At 39.6% G+C, this 24,893-nt stretch overlaps 1 protein-coding gene across 5 annotated transcripts in view; it reads right to left on the minus strand.

Moving 5' to 3' along the window:
* Positions 1–354: 354 nt before the first annotated feature.
* The window catches only part of LOC126425294 (pyruvate carboxylase, mitochondrial), a 417,925-nt gene continuing 393,386 nt past the window's right edge, over positions 355–24,893 (minus strand). For all 5 annotated transcript variants that reach the window (XM_050088273.1, XM_050088271.1, XM_050088272.1 and 2 more), the window contains 7 exons: positions 24,571–24,820; positions 21,027–21,271; positions 17,719–17,898; positions 15,583–15,828; positions 13,168–13,311; positions 6,192–6,481; positions 355–1,993 (listed from right to left, as the gene is read on the minus strand). In XM_050088273.1, the coding sequence (XP_049944230.1) occupies positions 6,233–6,481; positions 13,168–13,311; positions 15,583–15,828; positions 17,719–17,898; positions 21,027–21,271; positions 24,571–24,820 (1,314 nt within the window). In that variant the 3' untranslated portion in view covers positions 355–1,993; positions 6,192–6,232. The remainder of the gene's footprint in view (positions 1,994–6,191; positions 6,482–13,167; positions 13,312–15,582; positions 15,829–17,718; positions 17,899–21,026; positions 21,272–24,570; positions 24,821–24,893) is intronic.

The raw sequence follows: 24,893 nt of genomic DNA on the forward strand, positions 1-24,893 counted from the left end.
GCTTAACAGTCAGGTGATTCTCCTTACTCACATGCTAAAAAGAGAGATGATGTACTTTCATTTACCTGTATGGACTGAAGTGTGAAACGAGAACCACCAACTAGGGTATAGTGCAAATATACTGGGAGGCGCCACCTATAAAACTTATTTCATGTCCAGTCTACAACATCTACATGTACCTGGATCTACCCTATGTCACATCAGTTTTGAGGACATCATTTCAATTTGACTAGATAGGAGACTTCACAATGCTTCAAAACTAAGTGCAACAACAAACTACAGGTAAGCAGAATATATAAAACATAAGCAACAAATTTAAAACATGCTGATGATAAAAAGAAGAAAAACACTTAATACAAATAGATTTATTTTTATTTTTCAAATTTTAAACAGAACACTATACAGTTCCATAATTAACTCTGAATGGACAATTTATAAGTGCAGGTGTTCAAAAAGTGAAGGTTACAGTAAATGAATGAAGTATATACAGTGAAAAATAATTTAAGAATGAAGTAACATTTCAAATGTAAAATTCAGAATTCATAACAATGAGATAGATTGTATCATCATCCAACATTTATTTCAACAGACTTATCTGTTCATCAGCCTTGTGAATGTTATTCATTTTTACTTATGTATCACAGCTTCAGTTACATTCAACCCAAAATTAACCAATGGTACATTAGAACCAATTTTTTTGTTTACAGAGATGTGTTACAATTTGACACGAAGCATCTCTCTAAAATTATAGCAATCTCACAACAGAAGAAATTGTGGTGGCCCTGGTTTCTGAAACTGCTGACTTGCTGTTGTTTGGCATTCTGTAACTGTAAAAGGTTCATTTCTTACAGCTCATCTTTCTGATGATTATTCGTTTTCCCATTTACCTGTTGTAAATAACTTTACATGTTTTTCCTGTTACTTCCAGTTTGTACCATGAAGTGGAGTTTTTTTTCACACACACACACACACACACACACACACACACACACACACACACACACACACACACACACACATGGGGAGCGGTGTGAGTGCTCGAGATTTTCCAAAAATTGTTACCAATTACTTTAGAGAACACAAAAACAGCAGCAGTATCATAGTATGACAGTCCCTTTCCTTTACAAACTAACTTAAAATGGGACAGCCACTGACATTCTGACTTCCCCATATTTTTCTGAAGTAAGAGCTTAGTACAGTACAAAATGTAAGACTCACAACAGTAACAATTGTACTTCCCAGACACTAGCCTGTAATATGAAAATCCAGATTTTAAGGGGAAAAATACTATACTATATATCTTTTCTTATATAAGTAAAAATATTTATCAAAAAGGACCAAAGAAACATACATGAAAATTACACCCATTTTTCACAACAATAAATAGTCCCTATTCAGTTACAAGGCAGCATAAAAAAAAAATAAAAGTAAAAATGCTAGGCCCACAAATTATCACACACGCAGTCAAGCAGTATATTCTTCCAGCTACAGTTTCACTCACTTTAACACTTGACAGTAAGAGTTACCAGCACATTTTATCTCAAGTATACACACCATTTATTTGCGCTTATGGTAACCAGCTACAAACTCTCGCATATAAACACGTAACAGTCGTAAAATTTTACTAGCGCCCTATGAACCACATCAACCATTTCAACATCTTATAACTCTATGTGCTATTTTCACCAACAGAGCGAACTTTGAAAGACTTTCAATGGAAGCATCGCAAATATAGCCGTAAGAATTGTTATATACATTTACACGACCTGCAGACCAAACTGCTTAACGAGGTACCTCGGCGGATTTAAAAATGAAACAGCCCTAAGGTCCGAATAAGTTTCTACAAGGAGTTGTCTGGCTGCAGATACCACAAATGGGAATCATTCTGTGATACGGTAAGTTTTTTGACACACCACCACTACGACAGCAATTCTAGTCTTCAGACAGATGTTTCCTGTTGCAAGTCTTAGCTTAAGATGTTTGTCAGTAAGCCCTGAAACACATAATTAGTATACATTAGAATCTGAATAATTTAACTAGAAAATAACTTGACAAGTGATCATGGGTTGGAAATTGTGAAAATCTTTACTATCTCTGCTTTTACAATTACAGTTTTTTAAAGTATACTCTATCTGACGAAAAGTATCTGGACACCCTTGCTCGATGGAGAATTGACCTCTAAATGTCGTACGTGGTGGAGCTGCCAGCATAAAAGGAGGTGGAGAGTATTGTGTTATCAGTAGAGAAGCAGTGACAGCTGAATGGGTCAGCCAGGAGAGCTCGGTGAGTTTGAATCTGGACTCGTCACTGGATGTCAGCTGTGTAGTAAATCCATCAGGGGTATTTCAACCCTTCTAAAGCTGCCCAAGTCAGCTGCCGCTGATGTGATAGTGAAGTATCGACATGAAGGAATGAGCACAGTTAAATCGAGATCAGGGAGCCCTCACATACTCACAGACTGGGACTGTCTAACATTGCAAAAATTAACACGATATCGTTGAAAGGAATCACGTGAGAGTTCCAAAGTGTTACTAGCAGTACAGCTAACACAATGACTGCACACGGAGTTAAAAATAATGGGGTACAATGGTCGAGCAGCTCTTCACGGGCCACATATTTCTGCAGTCGGTGCTAAGTGACACTTGACAAGATGTAAGGAGTGACAAGCGCTGGACAGTGGATGACTGTCGCAGGGTATAGCATTTTTCATCACTCCAAATCACTCATTTCCAATCTGATGGAAAGGTACGAGAGTGGTGAATGCGTGGATAATCATATGTAGTATCAACAATGAAGTATAGAGGAGGAGGTGTTACAGTATCATGGTGTTTTTCACGATTAGGGTGTGATCCACTTACTGCTAAAAGCACAAAGAAATGAACTCATTATTACAACATTACACACTATGTACAGTAGTGGAACAGTTCAGAAATGATGCTCGATTGTATTAGCACGACGACGCTTACTATGATAAAACAGTATATGTGAGGCTTTGATTTGTCAACAATAACATTCCTGAAATGGGTTGGCCGGCCCAGAATCCTGATGCGAACTCAGTGGCAGACCTTTGGCACGACTTGGAACGATTACTCGACTCCAGACTCCAGTGTCCAACCACACTACCTTCTCCGGTTTCAGCTCTCGGGGAAGAAAGGGCTGCCATTCATCGACAGACATTCAGACACCTCACTGTCTTCAGAAGAGTTCAAGCAGTCATAAAGGTGAAGGATGAGCAAATTCCATATTAATGTCTACTAACAGGTGTCCAGATACCTCAAATCAGGTAGTATATTATTCATAAATCCAGAGTTTCAGAATACGTGTAGAATATCTACAGGACACAGAAAAGAAATGTACACCAAGATGGAATAGAATAATTTACTACAACCCCACTTTTAAATAATTTTCTATTCTAAACATAGTGCATACACCAGAAGTACTTGATATTGTTATAAACGTATAATTGCTGTAAACTAAACTTTGTTATTCAATGTATAATTTTCAGACAACTGATGATAACAGTGTAATTTAGTATTCATAGATATATATTTTTTTTCATGAAAAATTCTAAATATACGATCCACAAAAGCCATATAGTCTTCTAAATTCGATCCTGACAGTAATTAACTGTTCTAGGACTGATACATATTAATTGAAATCCCTTTTTTTCCACTTTGCAACAAAGAAAGTGTGTGTTCAAAATTATCTTATTTAGGAATGTTCAAATCTTGGAAAAAAAAAAAAAAAAAAGGTTTATCAAGATTCCACTGTTACAGTATTGCAGTCCAGTTTGTCGAACTACAAAAATCTCCAACTTTCCTGCAAAGAATGTTACTTCATAAAATATTCAAATCAGAAAATTTAACTTTCCACAAAAGTTTTGGCGAGTTTCAGAACTTGCAGAGTATATTAATACTTATAAAATAGTACCTACTTCTTTTGATAATACAGCTTAATCATGATAATTTTGCACCCCCCCCCCCAATTTTTTACTTCAATATCTAAAATGTAATAGCCTCATATTTGCCATTTTGTGATTTCTGTATTACGTGTATTGCACAATAAGCCGCAGTCATCAGCCAGTAATCAAAACGTAAACATTTGTGTTGGTCAGTTAGAAGCAAACTTTAATACTTTAATCAGTACCAACTCTAAGTTGATCAGTGTATTCATTCAGCAACATCAAGAAAAGATAGAGCATTACTACCGCTGATACGACACACTGAGCTGCAGTTGGGCACAACAAAAGAAGTGTTGCACATTGAGCTTTTCGTCAAAGACACCTTGCTTTCAAAAGGAGGCTTTCGCCAAAAGCTCAATGTTTAACAGCCCTTTTGTTGTGCCTGTCTACAACTTAAGGTGTCATCTTTAGTGTTGATATTCCAACCTGGAATTTCTATTGTTTAATGTATCCATTTATTTATTCAGGTCTCACGTAGCATTTAATGGGCACAGTTATTATGTTAGTTGTCTGTGTTGACACTTATGAAATTTTGATAGGCCATTCATTCACATACTTCGTGAGTTGCTGACTTGTGTGATATAATTGTCAAAGTCGCTAACTAAAAGCTGATCATCAATATGGTTAAGGTAATAAATGCAAATGAAGTACGCAAGTAAACTAGGCTGTGTTGTGATGTAAAAATAAATAAATAAATAAATAAAAAATCACCATTTACTTTTGAAAAAACCTTAATTAGCTGGATAAAAATAGTGAAGATTAACATCCAAGAGACTTAAGAGCCATAAGAACAAGCCCTAATGTGTTGTTCTGTGATGTAACAATGGTCAATATCTAATTCTAACATGCATGAAAATATCACAATGTCACTCAGTTCCCGCAACTGTATTCACATATTTCAAAATCATCTGAAACCCCATAATCGGAGAAGCAGGATCTTAAGAGATTTGGACCCAGGGCCAAGGTACCCTACGCTTCTTCCTCCATTTGCTTCCCCTGGTCCTCCTCAGACTGATGTATGCCACCCTCCTGGACACTGACCTCCAAGCTATCACATTTCCTCCTCCTATTTATCAAGTAATTCATACGTGGTAATCAGTTTAGCCCATCCCCAATCAGCTGTGACTGGACACACACACTAGTGAATGAAGTATACAACTGTGGACTGATAACTAGGGAGATGATTAGCCAAGAAAAAGTGCACATCCTCTGCTCAAAAGTAGCAGTGATGTTCAAAAAAGCGGGAAACAAACTTATACTTTGTGACAAAGCAAATAATTTACTGTACAGGCATACAGCTTTCCTCTGCAAGAGCGCCACTGTAGATACAGTAATCATTTATCCAAACAGCAATCAATCAAAACATTGGTCAGTCAAAATACTCCAGTCAGCAAAATTTGCGAACGTCATATAGATGTTCCACTGGCACTGGTACGCACAGTACCTTTACCAATCGTAGCAAAATCTACAAGTATGCAATGTTGTAAGGGATTAAAAGAACTGACAGTCACTGGCAAAACCGAAAAGAATTCATGGATGGAGACTACCATTTTTACTGGATGGTATGATGCTGAATGAGACCCAGTGTCAAAAACCATCTGTTTGCATCTGGGAATTCTGGAAATGACTTTTGTTGTTAACGGCAATGAGTAAGCCTTTGAACCTTTAATTTGAAAGACAAAATGGGAACCTTAACTTTTTTATGCCTCCCCCATTACTTCAAACCTCCACTCTAAGGCCCAGGGAATCACTGAAAGCTTCAAACATTATAACAGGAAGGTGGGAGATACTGCCAAGGAGATTACAATAGAAAAAGCCTGGAATGAGTTCTTTCCTTCAGATGAGTTTATCACAGCAACTATGGATGCACCACACAGTCAATTTGTACCCAAATGGACTAGGGCTGATTCTATAATTTTCTCTGAAGGTAAACCAAGTCTGACTTCTTTTTCTAAGCTCATGGGCCCAATTCATAGGTAATTAAGAACTTTTCACATATGCAATCAGTTCTCTTGTGTTTCCATGTTATTTGTAAGATGTGCGACACAAAATAAGTATGTACACATTTATCAATAATTCAGTGTGTGTTTCTTTCACATTCCTATGAATGCATAAACTGCAAACATGCCACATTACCAATTGTTTCCAATTCCTGATGATACTCTACTGTAATTACAAACAGCCAGTTTTTCAAATGTTCTGATTAACAGAGGCTAAACGTCCCTCTCACCTGTAGTGGGTGTGTCCATTTGGCACACAATGGCAGCGAGCTTACTCTATCGTCATAAGGAGGTCATCTCCCTCGAGCTTCATGTTAGGTTCGATGTCCAGCTTCTTGACGACACCTGATATGGGTGCCTGGACCACCATCTCCATCTTCATGGCTGACAGAACCACTAGCGCCGCACCTTTCTCCACACGGTCGCCGACCTTCACCCTAATGTCAATGACGCTGCCCGGCATGGGTGCTCCCACCTGTCCCTTCACAGACTTGTCTGCCTTTGGATGGATGTGCAGCTCCTGTTCATAGAGAACACATGTAAGTTGAAAATCATTTTAATGGAAAAACATTTTTGTGCAAATACTATATCGTAAATGAAAATGTTTCCAATGTTTCCACAAAAAGTGGCACAATGCTCTTTATTTTCAGGTGGTGTAGGTGTCCTAAAATGCCAACATTTCAGAAACATGTTTGGGAACATTTATGTAGTTACTTTGGTATTTCATTATTTAGTGGAAACTCTATGCAAGCAAGAGGTAAATACAACAAGAAGGATTAATTTATTTATAAAGTCAAGTGCTGCTTGCTTGTCTTGTCTACTGCTTGTTGTGCAAGTTAAAAAGGTGAACAGGAGAGAGAGGGAGGGAGGGAGGGAGGGGGAAGAGGGGGGGAGGGGGAGGTGGAGAGAGAGAGAGAGAGAGAGAGAGAGAGAGAGAGATGAAAGCAGCCAGTGTAAAAACATAGGTTCGGTACAATCTCAGGGCCACTTAATGAAAAATGCAAGTGAGCAAAGCTCCACGTTCTGGTTCAGAGGGGCCAGCCAGTACGAACAACCACCGTGTCATCATCTGCCAACGGGGTCATTTGGATACAGTACAGAGAAGTCTGTGGACAGAGTACTGCTCTCCTGGCTATTGCCGGCTTTCTAAGCCTTGGAGCCAGCACTTTTCACTCTAGTAGCTCCTCAGTTGGCATCGCTGGGCTCAAGTGCACGCTGTTCCACTCCTCCCACCAAAAATCCCTGGCAGTGCCGAAAACTGAATCCGGATCTTTTGCACAGCAGCCAGACATGACGACCACAGAGTTACAGAGATGAAGCATTCACAAATGAACTTTTAGAGGCTGAGGGCCAGTGGGAGCAATACAATGATGAACATATTCGCTGATTAATGACAGCAGCAGCAGAAACGTAGCACTGTTTTCTTGTTAAAAATCGATAAGCATTACAGTTTTGTTTGTGTAACTGTATGATTGGTGTTCATTTGACTGATCCATTTTCAGTAGCTTATTACTTCAACAGCTTTGTATTGCGTACGATTTCATCATACAAAATTACAGACAAAGTTGTGAAACATAATTTGTCAGGAGAAACCACAGTAATGTAACATGACATTTCATCAGGAAACACCAAGGTACACTGTTAGGTTTCTTCAGAAATGAAGATATTCATGTGAATAGAGAGAGAAAGAGTCTTGTTTTTAATTGAAGTGCCCTAGAGTGAAGCAAAACATTGCCACTACGCCTCTGTATATGCAGAGGTGAGAATACATGCAGGAGTTGCACTTCCCGTGGGCACATTTGGTGAATGGGCGTCTCCACCTGCTGTGGTGGACATGTTATTCCGTGCAGCCCACGATGGAAGGTGTTATGGTGGTCTGCCAAGGAATAACCGAAGATGCTGTATCAGCAATAAACGTGACATAAAATGAAACCAAATTGATTCACTGTTTTGTGTACGGAACAGAGAGAAGGAGCCTAGTGCTTATTGTAATGTGCACCGTATCACGCATCGTTTTTACAATAAATGGTTTAAATAGAGGAATTCTGGTTATGAACAATTTATGTAGCTATAAAGGAGAATGAACGCTTTTTCCATCCGATTCAGGAAATCTTCAGATAAGAGGATCAGAGCACAGCAAATAAGATCATTATCTGTGACTAACTAGCAAGACCAGCTCTACAAGATAAATTTATAGGCAACCATAGTGTACAGACGATATTAACAACTGAATTTATTTTACATACATTGTGTGCTACTCCAGAAGGACATAAGTAGCTGGTAGGTTCAAAGTCTCCCTACAAGCACTAGAAACAAATCACCATTTACATTTTGCTTGTAAGAAAACAATATGAGAATTTTATGTTAATGTTAGTGACCCACCCTAGCTTCATGCGAAGAGCACTAAGCATCTATGACAGATTACTCGTCTAGCATAGTGACAATTTTGTTTACAGGACACTGCAGAGTTAGAATTAAAATTCACAGAACAACATCAGGTAATTGAATGTCATCACTGTCATACAGCTAACACGATTTAAGCAGTGCACACAGGAATCTCCTCAGCAGGCACAAATGCTATGTGCTCCATATTTAATCAGCATTTGAAGTGACACTTCATGGCAATGATGGGAACTGCTAGCTACAACATCACACTGTCAGCCTAAATGCAGCACCAAAACTGTGCAGTCCACCCAATTATTATCCAATACATCCTGCATCGCAGGTCAATTAGCAAATTGTCGGTAGTTCACACCAGCCTCCCATGGTGATAGTTCACACTTGCCTGACACTGCATTTAGGGAGGCCTCACGCTATTCCGAGGTGGTACGGTATTGACTGCTATGTTGCAATGTCATCAATTTCACAGTGGTGGGGGACTCCAGTTAATCACAGTTCAGCCAATTTCACACGAAATAATTATAAATTATATACAGAAACCTTCCTCATGAATCAGTCTATTAGTGACAACTGTATCAAAATATGTATAGTAGTTCCTGCGATTAGCGCAAACATACAAACAGAAATTGCACTGAGGGACTTTATACAGAGTGGTCAGAAACAGTCTGAAAAGCTTGTAAAGATGTTGCAGAGTAGGTTGTGCTAAGAAATAGGTGTTCCAATTGATTTCCTAAAACCAAACAAGAGTGTGATTTGGCACTGGACAGTAGTAAGGATCAAACCCAAGGCAAAGGCTGAGCTTCTCGTGTGCTATTATTTAAGCTATGAGAGCAACTAACATCGATTGTATCTGGTAGGCCACTTGGCTTTGCGCACGCAACAGCCCAATTGGCTAACTCCGAATCAAATTATTTTCTGAACACTTATTTCTCAGCACAACCTGCCCTGCAACAGTCTTAGAAGCTTTTCAGACTGTTTACGTATAGGCAGAAGAAGATACATAGATAATGCATGTTTTGTTAGCCTCCTTTAATTTATTAGTTTTTAACCATTTAGAAACACAGTGACATTGAATAGCTACACTTCCTTTGAAATTGTTTCTAACACAAGTACTACTTTTTCATCTTTGTTTTCTTGTACCTAATACATAAACCATACATTCATGAAACAGCAAAATCTTTTACAAGGTCAATTTTTGAAAATTGAGTTGTTCAGAGTATAATTCGCATTTGACTGATGACAACAGTGTAATTATTTTGTGTGGAAACATTTATTTAACAAAACATTAGACACTTAAGACTGGAGAATCAACACGCACTTCAATATCTAACCTCACTAACATCTAATTGTTTAGGGTTGATATACTTCATCTGATGCCTTACTTCTTTTCTACATACAGAAAACCATCTCCCTTTCTAAATTTTTTAATTCAGAAAATATTACTACTGAAAAATGTTGTGTAATCACTCAAATCTATACTGGAAACCTTTCAAAATTCTAGAATCATCATTCTGTAGCTCTAATTTTTCTATATTAAATGTCAGAGACCACCTTATACTAGGAGAAAAAACATGTCAGTTAACAAAATGTCTCAAATATAAAATTTTTGCTTTTAGAACATTCTTGGTGGGCTTTTTGTGTATTTAAATTGGACTCCATGAAGTCTTTGGACACGGCCGACATTTTGTAAAATTGGTAGATATTGTTAACAGTGGTTTATTACCAAGGAAGTGTTTTATGAAAATAGACAGTGATTGAAATCTAAATGCAAACATTGTTATCTTGGTTATTTAAAGTTGTTAAAACACCAATTTTGCATCAACTGAACTAGAAGCAAGACATCTTTACAAGTCCTTTAAGGTCAGTAATATTACAGAGTGAGATACAGGAACAGATTGAATATGCCTTCACTGAGTAAAGCAACAGCACTAAAAATAAATGTGGGCAGTAAACCAACAGTGGAATCCTTTTTTATAGCTTTATTTTGGAGTATAAAATACTTTAAAATATAAAGGGTGAGTCAAAAAGGATGTTACAACTTTAGGACGACATAGAAATTTCTTGAGATAACTTACAAAATCCGTAGGCATGGCATTTTACAGCAAACAACCTCAAGTTTGATTCATACAGTGCATCAATATCCCATACTGCCACCAGGAGAGCCAGCACAGTGAACAGTTAAAATGGCTACGTTCACTGGTGCGCAGTATGCTGGTTTCATAAAACAAACTCTGCAACAACTGTTAGGCATAAATTTCATACCAAATACGGTCAAGAACCCTCAAGGAGGCCTACAACTTATTCTTGGCATAAGAACTTTGTTAAGAGAGGTTGTTCACTGTAACATGATGAACCACCAGGTTGGCTCATAGTGTTGATTATGTCGAACAGGTTAGGGAGAGCTTTGCCCACAGTCAAACCAGCGCAACATGCGTCTTGAGAGACTGGCACTCCATACAAGACTGTTTGGCGAGTACTGCGTAGATGTGTACACTCGAAAGCACAGAGATTCACAGTGGTGTAACACCTAAGTCATGCAGGTAAGGTTACTCGTGAGGAATTCCGAGCAGAAATGATGTCTTGGATAGAGGACAATGACACTCTCCTGAACACAATAATCTTCACCAATGAATCAACATTTCATTTCAGTGGATGGTGAGCACACACAACTACAGAACATAGGGCAGCAAAAATCCACATGCAACCGTGGAACATGTTTGTGACAATCCCAAAGTTAATGTGTTTTGTGCAGTTAGCGAACTGAAAGAGCATGGCACTTTCTTCTTCATGGAGAAAACTGTCACTGGTGCTGTGTATCTGGATATGCTTGAAAACTTTTTAATTCCACAAATCGATAACGATGACCAAGATGGGAAGGCTTACTACTAGAAGACTGTGCACCACCTCATTTCATCATGGAAGTTGGAGGTTTCCTTGATAATCACTTCCCAGGTTGGTGAATTGGCGCACCACCTCATTTCATCATGGAAGTTGGAGGTTTCCTTGATAATCACTTCCCAGGTTGGTGAATTGGCCGTAAAGGGCCAACCACATGGCCACCACGCTCCCCAGACTAGACACCATTGGATTTCTTCCTCTGGGCTTTCATCACAGGCCTTGTGTGTGATCCTCCACTAACAAACAACGTAGCCAACCTGAAAATTTAAATCTACTGTGCCATTGCACAAGTTACGCCCAATTTGCTGCAACAAGTGTGGGAATAATTTATTACCAGTGAAATTTTTGCCACATCACAAATGGTAGTCACACTGAACCAAAATGACACTTGACACTTATGTGAAACTTGACATTGTTTGCTACAAAACAACGTCTACCAATTCTGTGAATTATCACAGGAAATTTCTGTATTATTCCAAAGTTTTAAAATCCTTTTTGACTCCCTTGTATCATGAGAAAACGGCATCATCTCTGTGAAACAACAATTGTGTTCATCACATTTCATTTTGACGTCAATGAGGCCATAATTTGTTGTGTTTTTAAGAGGTTCTCTGCCTGTTTTTTCCCCACACGCGGAATATTCCAATGCAAGCCTCCGTTTCATTTTCAACAGTTTGGCAGTTGCAGAAGAAATTTCACACAAGATTATGTACCAAATTCTTTATTTCGTGAAAATGAAAACCTACAACAACCTAGAAGGCAAAAACATTCCAAACACGAAGAAAGTACACTTAAAAGTAAATTGAAGTGATAATTAAATCAAGACCCTAAGCTGTTGACAGACTTTGATGTACATCAAAGGGCACAGTTGAAAATGTGTCCGACCGGGACTCGAACCTGGGATCTCCTGCTTACATGGCAGATGCTCTATCCATCTGAGCCACTGAGGGCACAGAGGATAGTGTGACTGCTGGGATTTATCCCTTTCACACTTCCCGTGAGACTCTCATTCCCTAGTTAATCTCCACACACTACATTCGTGTAATGGGCAGGGGCACTACGAATGTAGTGTGTGAACATTAAGTTGGGGATGCGGGTCTCATGGGGAGCGTGCAAGGGATAAATCCCTGCAGTCGCACTATCCTCTGTGCCCTCGGTGGCTCAGATGGATAGAGTATCTGCCATGTAAGCAGGAGATCCCATGTTTTGAGTCCCGGTCTGGGCACACATTTTCAACTGTTCCCATTGATATATATCAACGTCTGTCGACAGCTTAGAGTCTTGATTTAATCATCATTTCATTCTAAGAGAGCTGAATGGTCACTGATGATGTGTGTTCTTTCGGACATGTCCCAAATGTGTGCAGATACCATCTTCATATAGAAAAGTAAATTATGCAAGCCTCTCTTGCGGAACTGTTCTGCTGAGTAGAAGATTTCATGAAGGGTGAGTTTACCATTTCAGGGGGAAGTAATTTCTCACTAGCCTTACTGATTAAACATACAGCTATCTACTCATAGCACAGTTCATACTATTATTACTATTATATCAACTGAAATGTAAAGAATTTGGGAGAGGTTTACAAGAAATTACTCAGAAAGGTTCAGGTACTTTAGCTCAAATATTCTACTGAAAAAATCATGGCGATTTCAGAAGAATCCCATTATATCTTATGAAAAACAAGCACACCAAGGAAACAGCGAAATTCTGAGCTGTGTGCTTTTAATAAACCCATGTTAATATTAAAATACTATTACTGTTCAGTAATTGTATTTTAATAGTAACAAAATACCACCACCAAAATTCTCTCAAACTTCTTGTGTTATCTTCACCAAATTTTGAACATGTACTCTGTAATTTATTAATGTTTAATTTACAATGAACCAGGAGAATAATACTGTTCCATACCTTTACAGCTTCTTTGTCCTTTATGAATACTGACCGCAGCTGACCGTTCATCTCAAAGAAAACTTCCCTTTCACCTGCTGGTGTCAAGTCCTCAGCCATCGCCAAAGTCTTAATGCCTAATGTCTTTCCTCTTTCTATCGTGACCTGTGCCAAAAATAGATGAGTTAAATTTCATTATATTTATGATTTACAAATTCAGAGGTCATTATCAAAGCATGAAAACTCTGCCAACTGAAATAATAGTTTACACACATCTTAAACAGTTCCAGTCAAACCACTTAAAAATAATGTCAGTTTTTTTTTTATGGACCTGTTGTGAGAAACATGGACAACTGGCAAACCAAAATTTCTAATACCACATAGCAGACACTGCACGGTATTCGTATCATCATCATCATCATCATCATCATCATCATCATCATCTCAATGACAGTACTGGACAGCTGTGCACATATTTACAGCACACCTACAAGAGTCTTGATTCCTCTGACCTTCACTGAAACGACTTCAAATGGTTCACATGGCTCTGAGCACTATGGGACTCAACATCTGTGGTCATAAGTCCCCTAGAACTTAGAACTACTTAAACCTAACTAACCTAAGGACATCAAGCACATCCATGCCCAAGGCAGGATTCGAACCTGCGACCGTAGCAGTCGCGCGGTTCCTGACTGAGCGCCTAGAACCGCTAGATCACCGCGGCCTTGAAACGACTTCACCTATTTTACAGCTGATTAGTAATTTCAGGCAGACAAAGGAAGTTCTCTGGATACACATACTGTGTATCCAGTAGTGTATCCCCACTGACTCAAGTTCTTTTTTCACTGCTTCATATGCAGCTACCTGTTATTTTACAGGAGGAACTGTGACTAGTGATCCTCGACTATCACTACATGCCCAAATCATAGCGGGCTTCAATAATGTTGAGCTTGTTCAGCTTTCCAGCTTTAATAACTAAAACTGAATAAAAATAGTTATAAAATATGAAGCTGTGTATCTGATTACATTAAAGTAAGGAATTCTTTCATAAAAATTAGAGGTATGAAATTTTCTGCACTCTCTTCGTTTAAAAATGAAGAAACAAGTGCACAACTAATTTTATTATAATTTTAATAATAATTAAATAGGACAAAACAGAATCCTAACTCTCATGAGCTATTCATGTGAGGGCTTGTTGAAAGTAATGCCACCAAATTTTTTATGTGAAAACTGCCAGCTTTTAAAATAAAACAGATGTTATTAGCATTCTACATCTTTATTCTTTGTGTCTACATATTTGCAGTCCTCTGTCTCTAGATGGCTCCGAACTGCAGCGTGTAATGCGGCAGTGTGTAATATAACTATGTCAAAATGTGAGAAATAGCTTTATGTAATCAAATTTTGAATTCGGAAAGTTCAACTACACACAGAGCAACCTCTTCTTCAGACCACACACGAGTGCTGCAATATCTGCAACAATCTGATGTCTGGTTTACTGTCGGTGATCATCCTCTATATCGAGGGTGGCCAACTGGCAGCCCACGGGCCGGATCTAACCCACTATTGGTTTCAATTTGGTCCACGGAAGATATTTGTGTGGTGGGTAGGAGGTGAGTGGCATGAGGCACTCTCGTTATACTCTCGTTATACTCTCGCTGGGATGCATTTTCAGAACTTAGCCAGCATTCTGTAGGCCTTAGGATCGCAGACCAGTAAAAGTTACAGCCAAGATGTGCCAAGTTCAAGCCTGCCTGTGAAGGCCTTTGTGAGGCCTTCAGCATACAGAGCATAGTAGTTCTCGTTACTGCAGACGTGTCATCCATGGATGGCTAGGCTATGTAAGAGGGATTTTTTGCCGTGGAAGAGATGGCAGTTGTAGAAATTCAAGCACTGTTGGTGATTAGTGGGTTTAATGTGGATAGAGGTGTGGATGAAGCAATCGAGAGTGGAGGTCAACATCCAGGAACGTAGAGGAGGACCAGGTGAAGCAGATGGGAGAAAAGAATCTCCTAATGTCCTTCAGACTCCAAACCAGCTAACTCCTCCCTTATACACATTATTAAATACATCCTGGCCCACAACTACCTTTCCTTTGAAAGGAAGGCTTACAAACAAATCAGCAGCACAGCCATGGGTATCTGCATGGCACCCACCTTTGCCAATTTGTTTATGGGCCTTTTAGAGGAAACCATCCTAGCCTCCCCAAACTCCCAACTCCTAGCCTGGTTCAGGCTCATTGATGAAATCTTCATGATCTGGACTCAGGGCCAAGGCATGCTATACATATTTCTTCACATCCTCAAGAGCATAATCAAAAATATTGACATTCTACAAGAACTTTCCTACAATATACATACAATTTGAGCTATTTCGTAATCCGAAACTATTCACCTTGTAAGATATACTAAGTTAGCTCTCTGAAAATTGGACACTTACCTCAAACTCTTCACCAACTTTTGGACCAGTGAGGAAAATTCGAGTATCCAGTTTGTCAACTGGGCCAAACTGTTTCCGGAACTTGAGGTAATCTTCAGTGACCTGAGGATACAAGGCAGCACTCATGACATCATTGTCATTGATATCTGGGAACTTCTCCTTCAGTTTTGATTTGAGAGAGTCGAGATCCATCGGTGGAAGGCTTGCTCCTGGACGGCCCTCGACTCGTGGCATTCCCTTCAGAACCTGTTGGGAAAAAAATAGTCATTATCATCCAACAAGAGCTGTAATAGGAAACCTTTCACAGAGCCCACTATTAGCTTTGTCTTTGTGGACCCCTGCTGTCAAAAACTTGATATCTGCATGCTACTCAAAGTTGATGGCTCAAAAGTTGGCTGACAAGTTTAGTGGTTGAACTCCTATCTCCGCAGCCACAGTCTGGACCTGAGATCTCATTTGTAATAACTGAGCACTACTTCATTTGTGGAAAACAGGTAGTAATCCTGCTCCAGCCCACAGCCAATTTAGGCTGTGTTCAAAGAGCATGCAAACCTTTTAACACTTCTCCAATTGGCTTTGGGCTTGCTAGAACTGCCATCCATCTTCTACAATGTGCAGTTATTACAAATAAGAACTTAAGTCAAATCTTCTTCCTTATAATGCCTTCCCTAATGCACCACTAAAAAGCTGTTAGACATCTTATTTCGGTGGACTGTAGTCTCAAAGTTTCCCTTTTTTGTAAGTGACTCTTTTCTCTTTCATGTAACAAAACTTACTGGCTTTGTTTTTACCACTTTGTCACCTCCTTGTTCACATAATTACTAATTTGTTCACTGCTGCACATTTTTGACGTGATTTATTTCTTTTTCTCATGGTATCTTTCTTGTAAGTGAAGAGCAAGTTAGAAGTTTGCATGTTATGATTAAAAGAAATGTTGCCAGATTGTATGTAACATTTTGCAAAGAAACAGTTGCTCAATTAAAATACTGCACTAAACACTTAACACACAAGAGGGTAGCGGTGTTGAAAGTTTAGTTCTGATTTTAACTAATCATCATCATCATCATCACGTCGATTTGGGCCTCCTATGGAGCACATAAGTAATTACTTCTGATTTAATTTCCAATTTTCCAATAATTTTTCCATTCGATAACAATGCTACTGTTTCTAAACTGCTGACCACTTTGCTCTCAATTTATTTTATGGTTTTCTCAGTAGACAAGAATAAAAACCCTTCTTTTGAATCTTTTCTTTATTCAGAATTTTGTGTTTTTCAATCTTCATCACTTTCAGATTACTTCTGATTTCTTGGAGGCACTTGCACCAGGGAGATTTTTTTGTGGTCGACATGTTCAAAACTTCTCTTTCATATCTGGTTTTCATTCATCTGGACCACATGGTCAAAAACATAATTGTATATTTCCTCACATTACATCTAGTAGTTCAATTTTCTTCTACAATTGCACCTGTTCCTGTACTGCTGTGGTGTATTACTTGCCCCAATATTTTTCTTATGATTTCCATGTCTTCTATTTCTCCCATCTTGGTGAATGTGCAGGCATTTGGTTGCATAGAAACATTACAGTTTTATTACTGTGACATAGTGGCGTAACATTACTTGAGAAGTGATAGATCTCTTACTGAACTCATCTTTAGTTAACTGAAAGACCATTTCCATATTCCTTGCATGTGTTTATTAGCCTCGTCCTTCTGCTTTACTGCCAAGATTTTTAAACTGACTGACTCTTAATTTTTCCATAACCTGTACTAATGAAATTTAGAGTATTTTTTTATTTTTTCATAGATTCTGCTTTTGCAAAAGATATTTTGTATTTGTGTGTGTGTGTGTGTGTGTGTGTGTGTGTGCGCGCGCGCGCGCGCGCGCGCGTGCATGTGTTTACACTATATGGTGAGTAGGGATCTATCTTTTTTTATAATACTATCATTATTCCATCCTGGATTTTCCATTGCTTGAATATTAAAACTGCATACTTTTAGCAATTAAAATCTTTAAATAAGGATCTATTTGATAGTTCATATTTATAAAACTTCACTGAAGTTTTTATGGTGTACTCGCAGGAATGACAACTAAAATACTTTACTGTCCAAATGTACAAAAAGGAATGAGTAGTTCACCTTTGACCTGAAAGGTTCAGGGAATCCCCCATGGGGCTCTCCAATAGAGCCCTGCAAGAACTCCACAACAGATTTGGGGAAACTCAGCTCCTCAGCCTTCTCCTCCACCTGCTTCGCAGTCAGTTTATTCTGTACCATGAACTGCGCCAAGTCACCAACCACTTTCGATGACGGTGTAACCTGTGAAATTGAAATTATGTTACCCATTCTTTAGTTTCAAATGGAAGCACAAGTCTCTAATAACTTCACAAGTTGGTTAACAAATTAGTTTTTTGTACTTTGACACAAGGAATGGACTTCCTTTACTTTAGAAACAATGTAAGTCAAATTTTAGTAGTTAATGTAGTTCAGTGTTTCCACCTTAATACTAGGATAACTAGACTGGGATGTAATGTGTCATCTGTACAACAATGTAAGAGGGGGGATGGTTCAACAATCGGTGGCCCGTTTTTTCCAAAAGTGATGGGGTAAACCTGGTACACTGTGCTACTGACACCACATCTTTCAACTGCCATGGTAATTATGATCAAAAGTAATGAATACAGGGGGTTCCAGGTCAAATGATAAATATTCAAGGACATGGCAGGAATGATCACTCGAAGCCAAAAAGCCTATTAAACATAGGCTTTAAAACACATACCTTAAGATTTATGAGCACTTGGTCAGCTGAGACATGTTTCACAGTAGTGAAGATGAACAAGAGCTCATAGCTCTCTAGTTATGCATTCTAGAGCCAATGTTTATTACACTTTTTTGCTCCAAATGATCATGCCTTTCATATACCTGAATACTGACCATTCCTCCTGGGATAGCATGTATATGTAATATCTGTATGCAAGTCCTTCCGATATTAGCACACATTTGAATTTACAGAATACAAATATTTATCAAAATTTATTGTAAATCTAATCAGTTCAGACTTTTCATTATCACATACCATGCCTCATAGATTCAAAGTTGGTGACATAGGTGATTTGGGACAGGCTAATAATGTTGATTTAAGGTTGCTAGTGTAACATACGTTGTTCTTTCTTCAGACAGATACTCTTTTACACAGTTCTCATTTTAAACAAATCTATGAGACACCACATACGGTGTTAGACTCTTAGACAAACTATTTTACATGGTTATTATAAAAGAAATCTTTTACACTATAGGAGGATTTACTTTTCATACGTTTCCAGGTCTTCAATGTTTTTGAGATTTGGGTCACACTTTTCCTTCCAGGTTTTGTTTATAAATTTCATGCCAATATAATGTGGAGCTTTTTCATATAGTTTTAGTCCATGGTTAACTCACTCTATGGGTTACTTTGTCTGTCTAGTGTCAATGATACAACAGCAACTGCCCTAGAAAGTTTTGAGTTTATCGTTGCTTCACTTACCTGCCACCAGTCTTGGATGACCTTTTTAATGTAGTCTCAAAGCTTTGATTAGTTCAGTTTTCTACGACCCACAGAAAGTTACGTAAACTATTATGTACACTCAATGACTACTTAAGGGGAGTAGAACATCAAATAGGCCAACTTTGTGCAGGAGAGCCACCACAGGACACTGTAATTTCTACTGTCTATACTTTTACAAATATAGTCATAAAACTTTGTCAGCATGACCAGGTAGGATTCAGGAATCACACTCATAGCAGTGGAAGTTCAAAAACGTAACAATATAAATTTTTTTGCATATGAAATTTCATCTGTTTTACTTATTATTGGCTGCATTTGTTGCTATGGTACGCTTTTTTTTTTTTTTTAATTTAAGTAAGGCAGATTCTTCAATGAATGAGCTTTTACATTTTAAACTTCATGTTTAGAAAAAAAACTCAGATTTTAATAGATTTGGAAAATTTTAGAGTTTCATACACCTGTAAGTATGGTTTGTATGCTGTGTAAAATTCATCGAAGAATCTCTCTTACTTATGAAGAAAAGTGTACCAATAGCAGCAAATACAGCCAATAGTAAGAGAAAAAATGATGAAATTTCACATGCAAAAAAATTTATTTTGTTATGTTTTTGAACTTCCACTGCTATGAGTGTGGATCCTGAATCCTTCGTGGTCATGCTGACAAAGTTTTATGAATTTATTTGTAAAAGTATAGACAGTGGAAATTAAAATGTTCAGTGGTGTCCCTCTTACTCCCCTCAAGGTCTCCTCTGATCTTTGGACTACACAAATTGATTACAACTACTTAAAGGGTTATATCAAAACACCACAATCCTTTTGAGAAGCAAGTTGTTCACATCTTGGGGATATCACTGTCTCTTCACTATTTTAATTTTAGAATTTGAAACTTGGCCACTATCCCATAGTAAGCTAAAAAACAACAGACTAAGAGGTTAAGAGATCAATATCAACATTAAGGGCTGAAACAGCATGTAACTCCCATGGTTTCCATTCCTCACTAAACTATAACTTCCCATAATGACCTTGTGACTCCACTACATCACTTTAATACGAGGGTTGGGACTAAAATAGTGGCAACTATTTATTCACAACTGATACAAAAGAGTTACATGTTTGCACCTGTTACTGTCATTCAAAGTAATCACCAGCGTTGTGTAGAACCTGTTGCCAGCTATTTGTAAGGCGTAGTATACCATTAGCAGAGCTTGTTCTGTTGATGGTGCGAATGGAGCTGCCTACTGCCTGTCGAATCTCTGGAACAGTTCTGAAACGAATGCCAGGAAGTGGTCCCTTCATCTTCGGAATCAAATCAAAGTCACAAGGACTCAAGCCCGGGGAGTATAGTGGATCGTACAGTACTTCCCAGTCCCATCGATCGAACAGAGCCGTCACAGCTTGCGCTGTACGTGCCCGTGCATTGTCGTGCAAAATGATGGGCGAGTTGCGCAGAGAGAGTTGCTGCTTCTTTCACAAAGCTGGTCGCAGGTGGTGCTACAAAAACGAACAGTAATGCTGTGCATTGAAGGTCTGCTGTGGAGGAACGTAGTGCATTAGGATAACACCACCACAGTTGTACACAAGAATCACCACAACTTTAGACCGCTCCATTCGCACCATCAACAGAACAAGCTCTGCTAACGGTATACTACACCTTCCACATCACTGGCAACCGGTTCTGCACAATGCTGGTGACTACTTTGAAGGACAGTAACAGGTGCAAGCATGTAACTCTTGTATCGGTTGTGAATAAATAGTTGCCACTATTTAAGTTCCAACCCTCATATTATCGTGATATACCTTCAATCTAAACTTAGATCTAGTGAACAACTAAATATATGCAGGTAGGAGAAGAGGGACAACTAAGACTGAATAGAATGAAGTCACAGATTGTTCTCTACTCTCACCTTAATAATATCTCCTAAAAGCATATTGGCTTCCCTGTAGGCCTTCTTGACATCTTCAAAGAAATCTCCAAGGCCAAGAGAGTAGGCCTGGAACTGCAAATTCGTGTACTGTCCACCAGGGATCTCATTCAAATACACATCTGCATTCCCCGATTTCATGGTTGTCGCACACTCGAACGGTCCGTAGAGTGTACGTGTCTGCTCCCAGTAAGCAGAGTACTCGCTCACATTACTCAAATCAAGACCTGCATAGAAGAGGGGAAAAATGACAATTAATTAAGGAAACAAAATAACACAATTAATATTACAATATTAATTAATTACTATCACATTCCTTAAAATAAGGTAGCAATTGACGTTTCAGTGAGTCAAGAGGTCTGTGTCAGCCAATGCAAAACAGTTATTCTTTTCAGTATCATATGCTTGTTATGTTCATTGTTTCCTAGGTGGATGTAGTTGGGTGTTTCAGCATGCTTGGAATGAAAAGGGGAGAGACAGGCAGAATGGGATGTCTCTTGTAGCATGTCTCAAACTTTTTTTTATACCTAAATTATCCAAAGCTACATCCACCACTGAAATTAGTGTTTTTTAAACATTTTGGTACCTGTATGTCCAAAGCTTTCTTCAACCTGACAATTGATTTGAACAGTGCCATGCTTTGCAAACGCATGGCCTTATTGGAGGTGGTGTGTTATTGCCATTCAGCATTTTTCACATCTGTTTTGCTTTTCTGCACTACACACTTCACTCCACACAGCTCTCGACATCTTCAAAAGCATGTATCACCTCCTCTTGCACCAATTTTGGCATCTAACTTTTTAGGAATGCTCCTGATTGATGCTGCAATGTCCTCTTGGGGAATCGTCTGCCATTTTTTAGGGAGGATCTCCTGCAGGACCTGTAGCATCTCTGAATAGTGCTGAAGGTTCTTTCTCACCATCTGGTCCCATACATGCTCTCAACAGGATTCAAATTAGGGCTCTGAGCAGGCCAAGCCATAGTACAAATCTCCGCTTCATCCAAGAACCCTTTAACAATTCTTGCAACATGTGGGTGGCCATTAGTGCATTGTCATGTGTTAGTGTAAGACTATCACCAACAAAGGGAGTGAGAGCCACAACCTGCTTCAAAGGATTCCCTCCTCATACTGATGTGTGCTGGTAGTCACCCATGCTTCACAGAGACCAAATCCATCTTTGCAGTCATACTGATTCCTGCCCACACCATCACAGAACCATCCTAAAAAGGCCTTCTCCAGACCGTCTCTGTACCATCAGGTGATCACAGACTAAATTTCAACTCATCATTGAACAACACTTGTTCCCACTATTGTACTCTCCAGCCACAAGATCACCCAGTCAACAAGTATTTAGGAAATTGGTTTTAAAAAATTACTTCAAAGGCTCCAGTGAAATCTTTGCAAGTTTTCTTTCAGAGCAACTTCGGCTGTGCCTACATGACAAGTTGCCTGCCTTTCAGAATCAAGACAGTTCTGCCCAATTAAAGCAGCTGACATGAGAGACCCTCAGCCCTTTGCTGAAATTGCTTGCGAACCCACCCCACCAGTTTTAGCCAATAGTGTGTGTGTGTGTGGGGGGGGGGGGGGGGGGGGATACAGGTCATGTGTGTGGATGCTGGAGGGCTCGGCAGAGCAGAACACGGTTGCTTCTCTCTCTTGTAATCCAGATCTTAACTTTTTGGGAAGGCGTAGCCTCTGGTTCTGCATCCCATCACCAGCACCAATGCAACCTAACATGATACCCCTCCCCTCCTGTTACCAACTTTATTTAATTGTTCAACCTTCTAGACTGGCCTACACCTGGTAACTTTCTCCCTAAGTGTTCCCTTCATATTCCATACACCAAAATATGTATTCTCTTTCTTTGACCAAACTTCCTGTTTTGTCATTTAACATCTGCCCTGAATGCCTGCTCATAAGTCCTGACCGCTCAACCTCTTGTACATTGTCATCATAAGTCAGATGCAACAACCTCCTTCCCTCTTCCTGCACATGTACTTTGGCATCAGGAGTGGGATTTGTTTTCACCGCTCGGGTCATAGGGCTGCCATTTACTTCTGGCTTATGTTTGGTGATGTGTGGTTGGTCAGTATTCGCCACTGCTATTCCACTGCGAGAGAAGCCTGGATGCTGCAGTGCATCTTCTATGATGCCGTTCCAGACACAATTTTTGTTCATTCCAGCGCCCAGGACACAGTCTACTGCCTGCCTGTCACACCAATACAGGCACGCCGAGTACACCGAACTGTGCCTCACAGTGCGTGCTCATATTCCACACGTGGCGGCCCCATTTGCGTTCACAGCCAGCCCAGCTTCTCCATCGCTGCCTGCTAACTCGCAGCCGGCTACTGAGACACGAAGAAACTGTGTGATGCATCCATGTCGTTGCTGAGGTCCACGGAACACGTGAGCCCATTACACACCATCGGCGTCACCTCCCTGCTGCAAAAGCCACCCGCCACCAGCGTCACCCATTGACACCGCCTGTCTGACAAGTGCAGTGTGGCTGGCCCCACCACCACACTGTTTACCAGCCAAAATGTCCACGAGACTTTCCGGTTCGCTCCCTTAGCCACTTTAGATGTCCTTTGTGGGATATCCGTGGCTCTTCAGAACATATTCCAAGTGTTATGTCCTGTTATATCATTCCCACAGGGTCCGCCCCCAGTAGCTGAGTGGTCAGCGTGACAATGTCAATCCTAAGGGATTGGGTTTGATTCCTGGCTGGGTCGGAGATTTTTTCCGCTTAGGGACTGGGTGTTGTGTTGTCCTAATCATCATCGATGTGCAAGTCGCCGAAGTGGCGTCAAATTGAAAGACTTGCTCCAGGCGAACAGTCTACCCGATGGGAGGCCCTAGGCGCTTGACATTTTTTTTATTCCCACAGGACCTCCTCATGAGAATAAAATCAGATGTGATTAGAATAAGGGAGGGAAGGGATCATATACCAGCATACAATTTAAAGACTTAAATATCTGCCTGTCACAGGTTTTGGGAAATGGTAGAACACAAATGTGCACATTAATGAACTGATTGCTGTCAATTCATACAGATGCCGATCTAGTATAAATGGCTAACAAACATAAATGTCTTGTTTTCAATATAACCAATACAATAAGAATATCGACACTGGCTCTGATATTTTTAATAGACAGAGTGAAAACACAGTCTGACCACCCTGGTGATGTACAATTGCAGTACAATTCATTTAACAGCCCACATCCTTCACTTAAAGCACAACATTCCTTTCATGTGACACTTCTGACATGGAATGTGCAAACTTCTATGTTTAACTGTCACACAACATGATATCTGTTAACACCATTTGTAGCTCACTTTACTTATACTTAACAGCAGAGTATGCTATACAGGAATCAAAATACTCTCTTCACACTTTCAATAGCAACCCACATGTTCACTACTGCTGCACTGTCCAGTCCTCAATACTGCCAACGTGTATGTTACTTATTTAATGAGCATACACCCGTATAATGTATTTTCAGATTGTACAACGATAACACTTACCCGTGTCCAGGTCACTGCCTTGTAGTGCAGCTACTATGGCACCCATGCTCGGCTGTGACGTCATTCCGGACATGGAGTCCACGGCAACATCCACTACATCTGCACCCGCTTTTGCACACTCCAGCATTGAAGCCACTCCCGCTCCGGCAGTGTCGTGCGTGTGGATGTGGATCGGCACATCGGGGTGTCGATCACGTAATGCAGTTACTAGGAGCTTGGCTGCAGAGGGTTTGAGAAGTCCTGCCATGTCCTGTAACCATACAAATGTACTTTTACAGCCACTGACAGTACTTATTGGACTGATGTCACAATGAATAGAGATT

This window comes from Schistocerca serialis, chromosome 10, assembly GCF_023864345.2.
Source record: "Schistocerca serialis cubense isolate TAMUIC-IGC-003099 chromosome 10, iqSchSeri2.2, whole genome shotgun sequence".
NCBI classification, from domain to species: Eukaryota; Metazoa; Arthropoda; class Insecta; order Orthoptera; family Acrididae; genus Schistocerca; species Schistocerca serialis.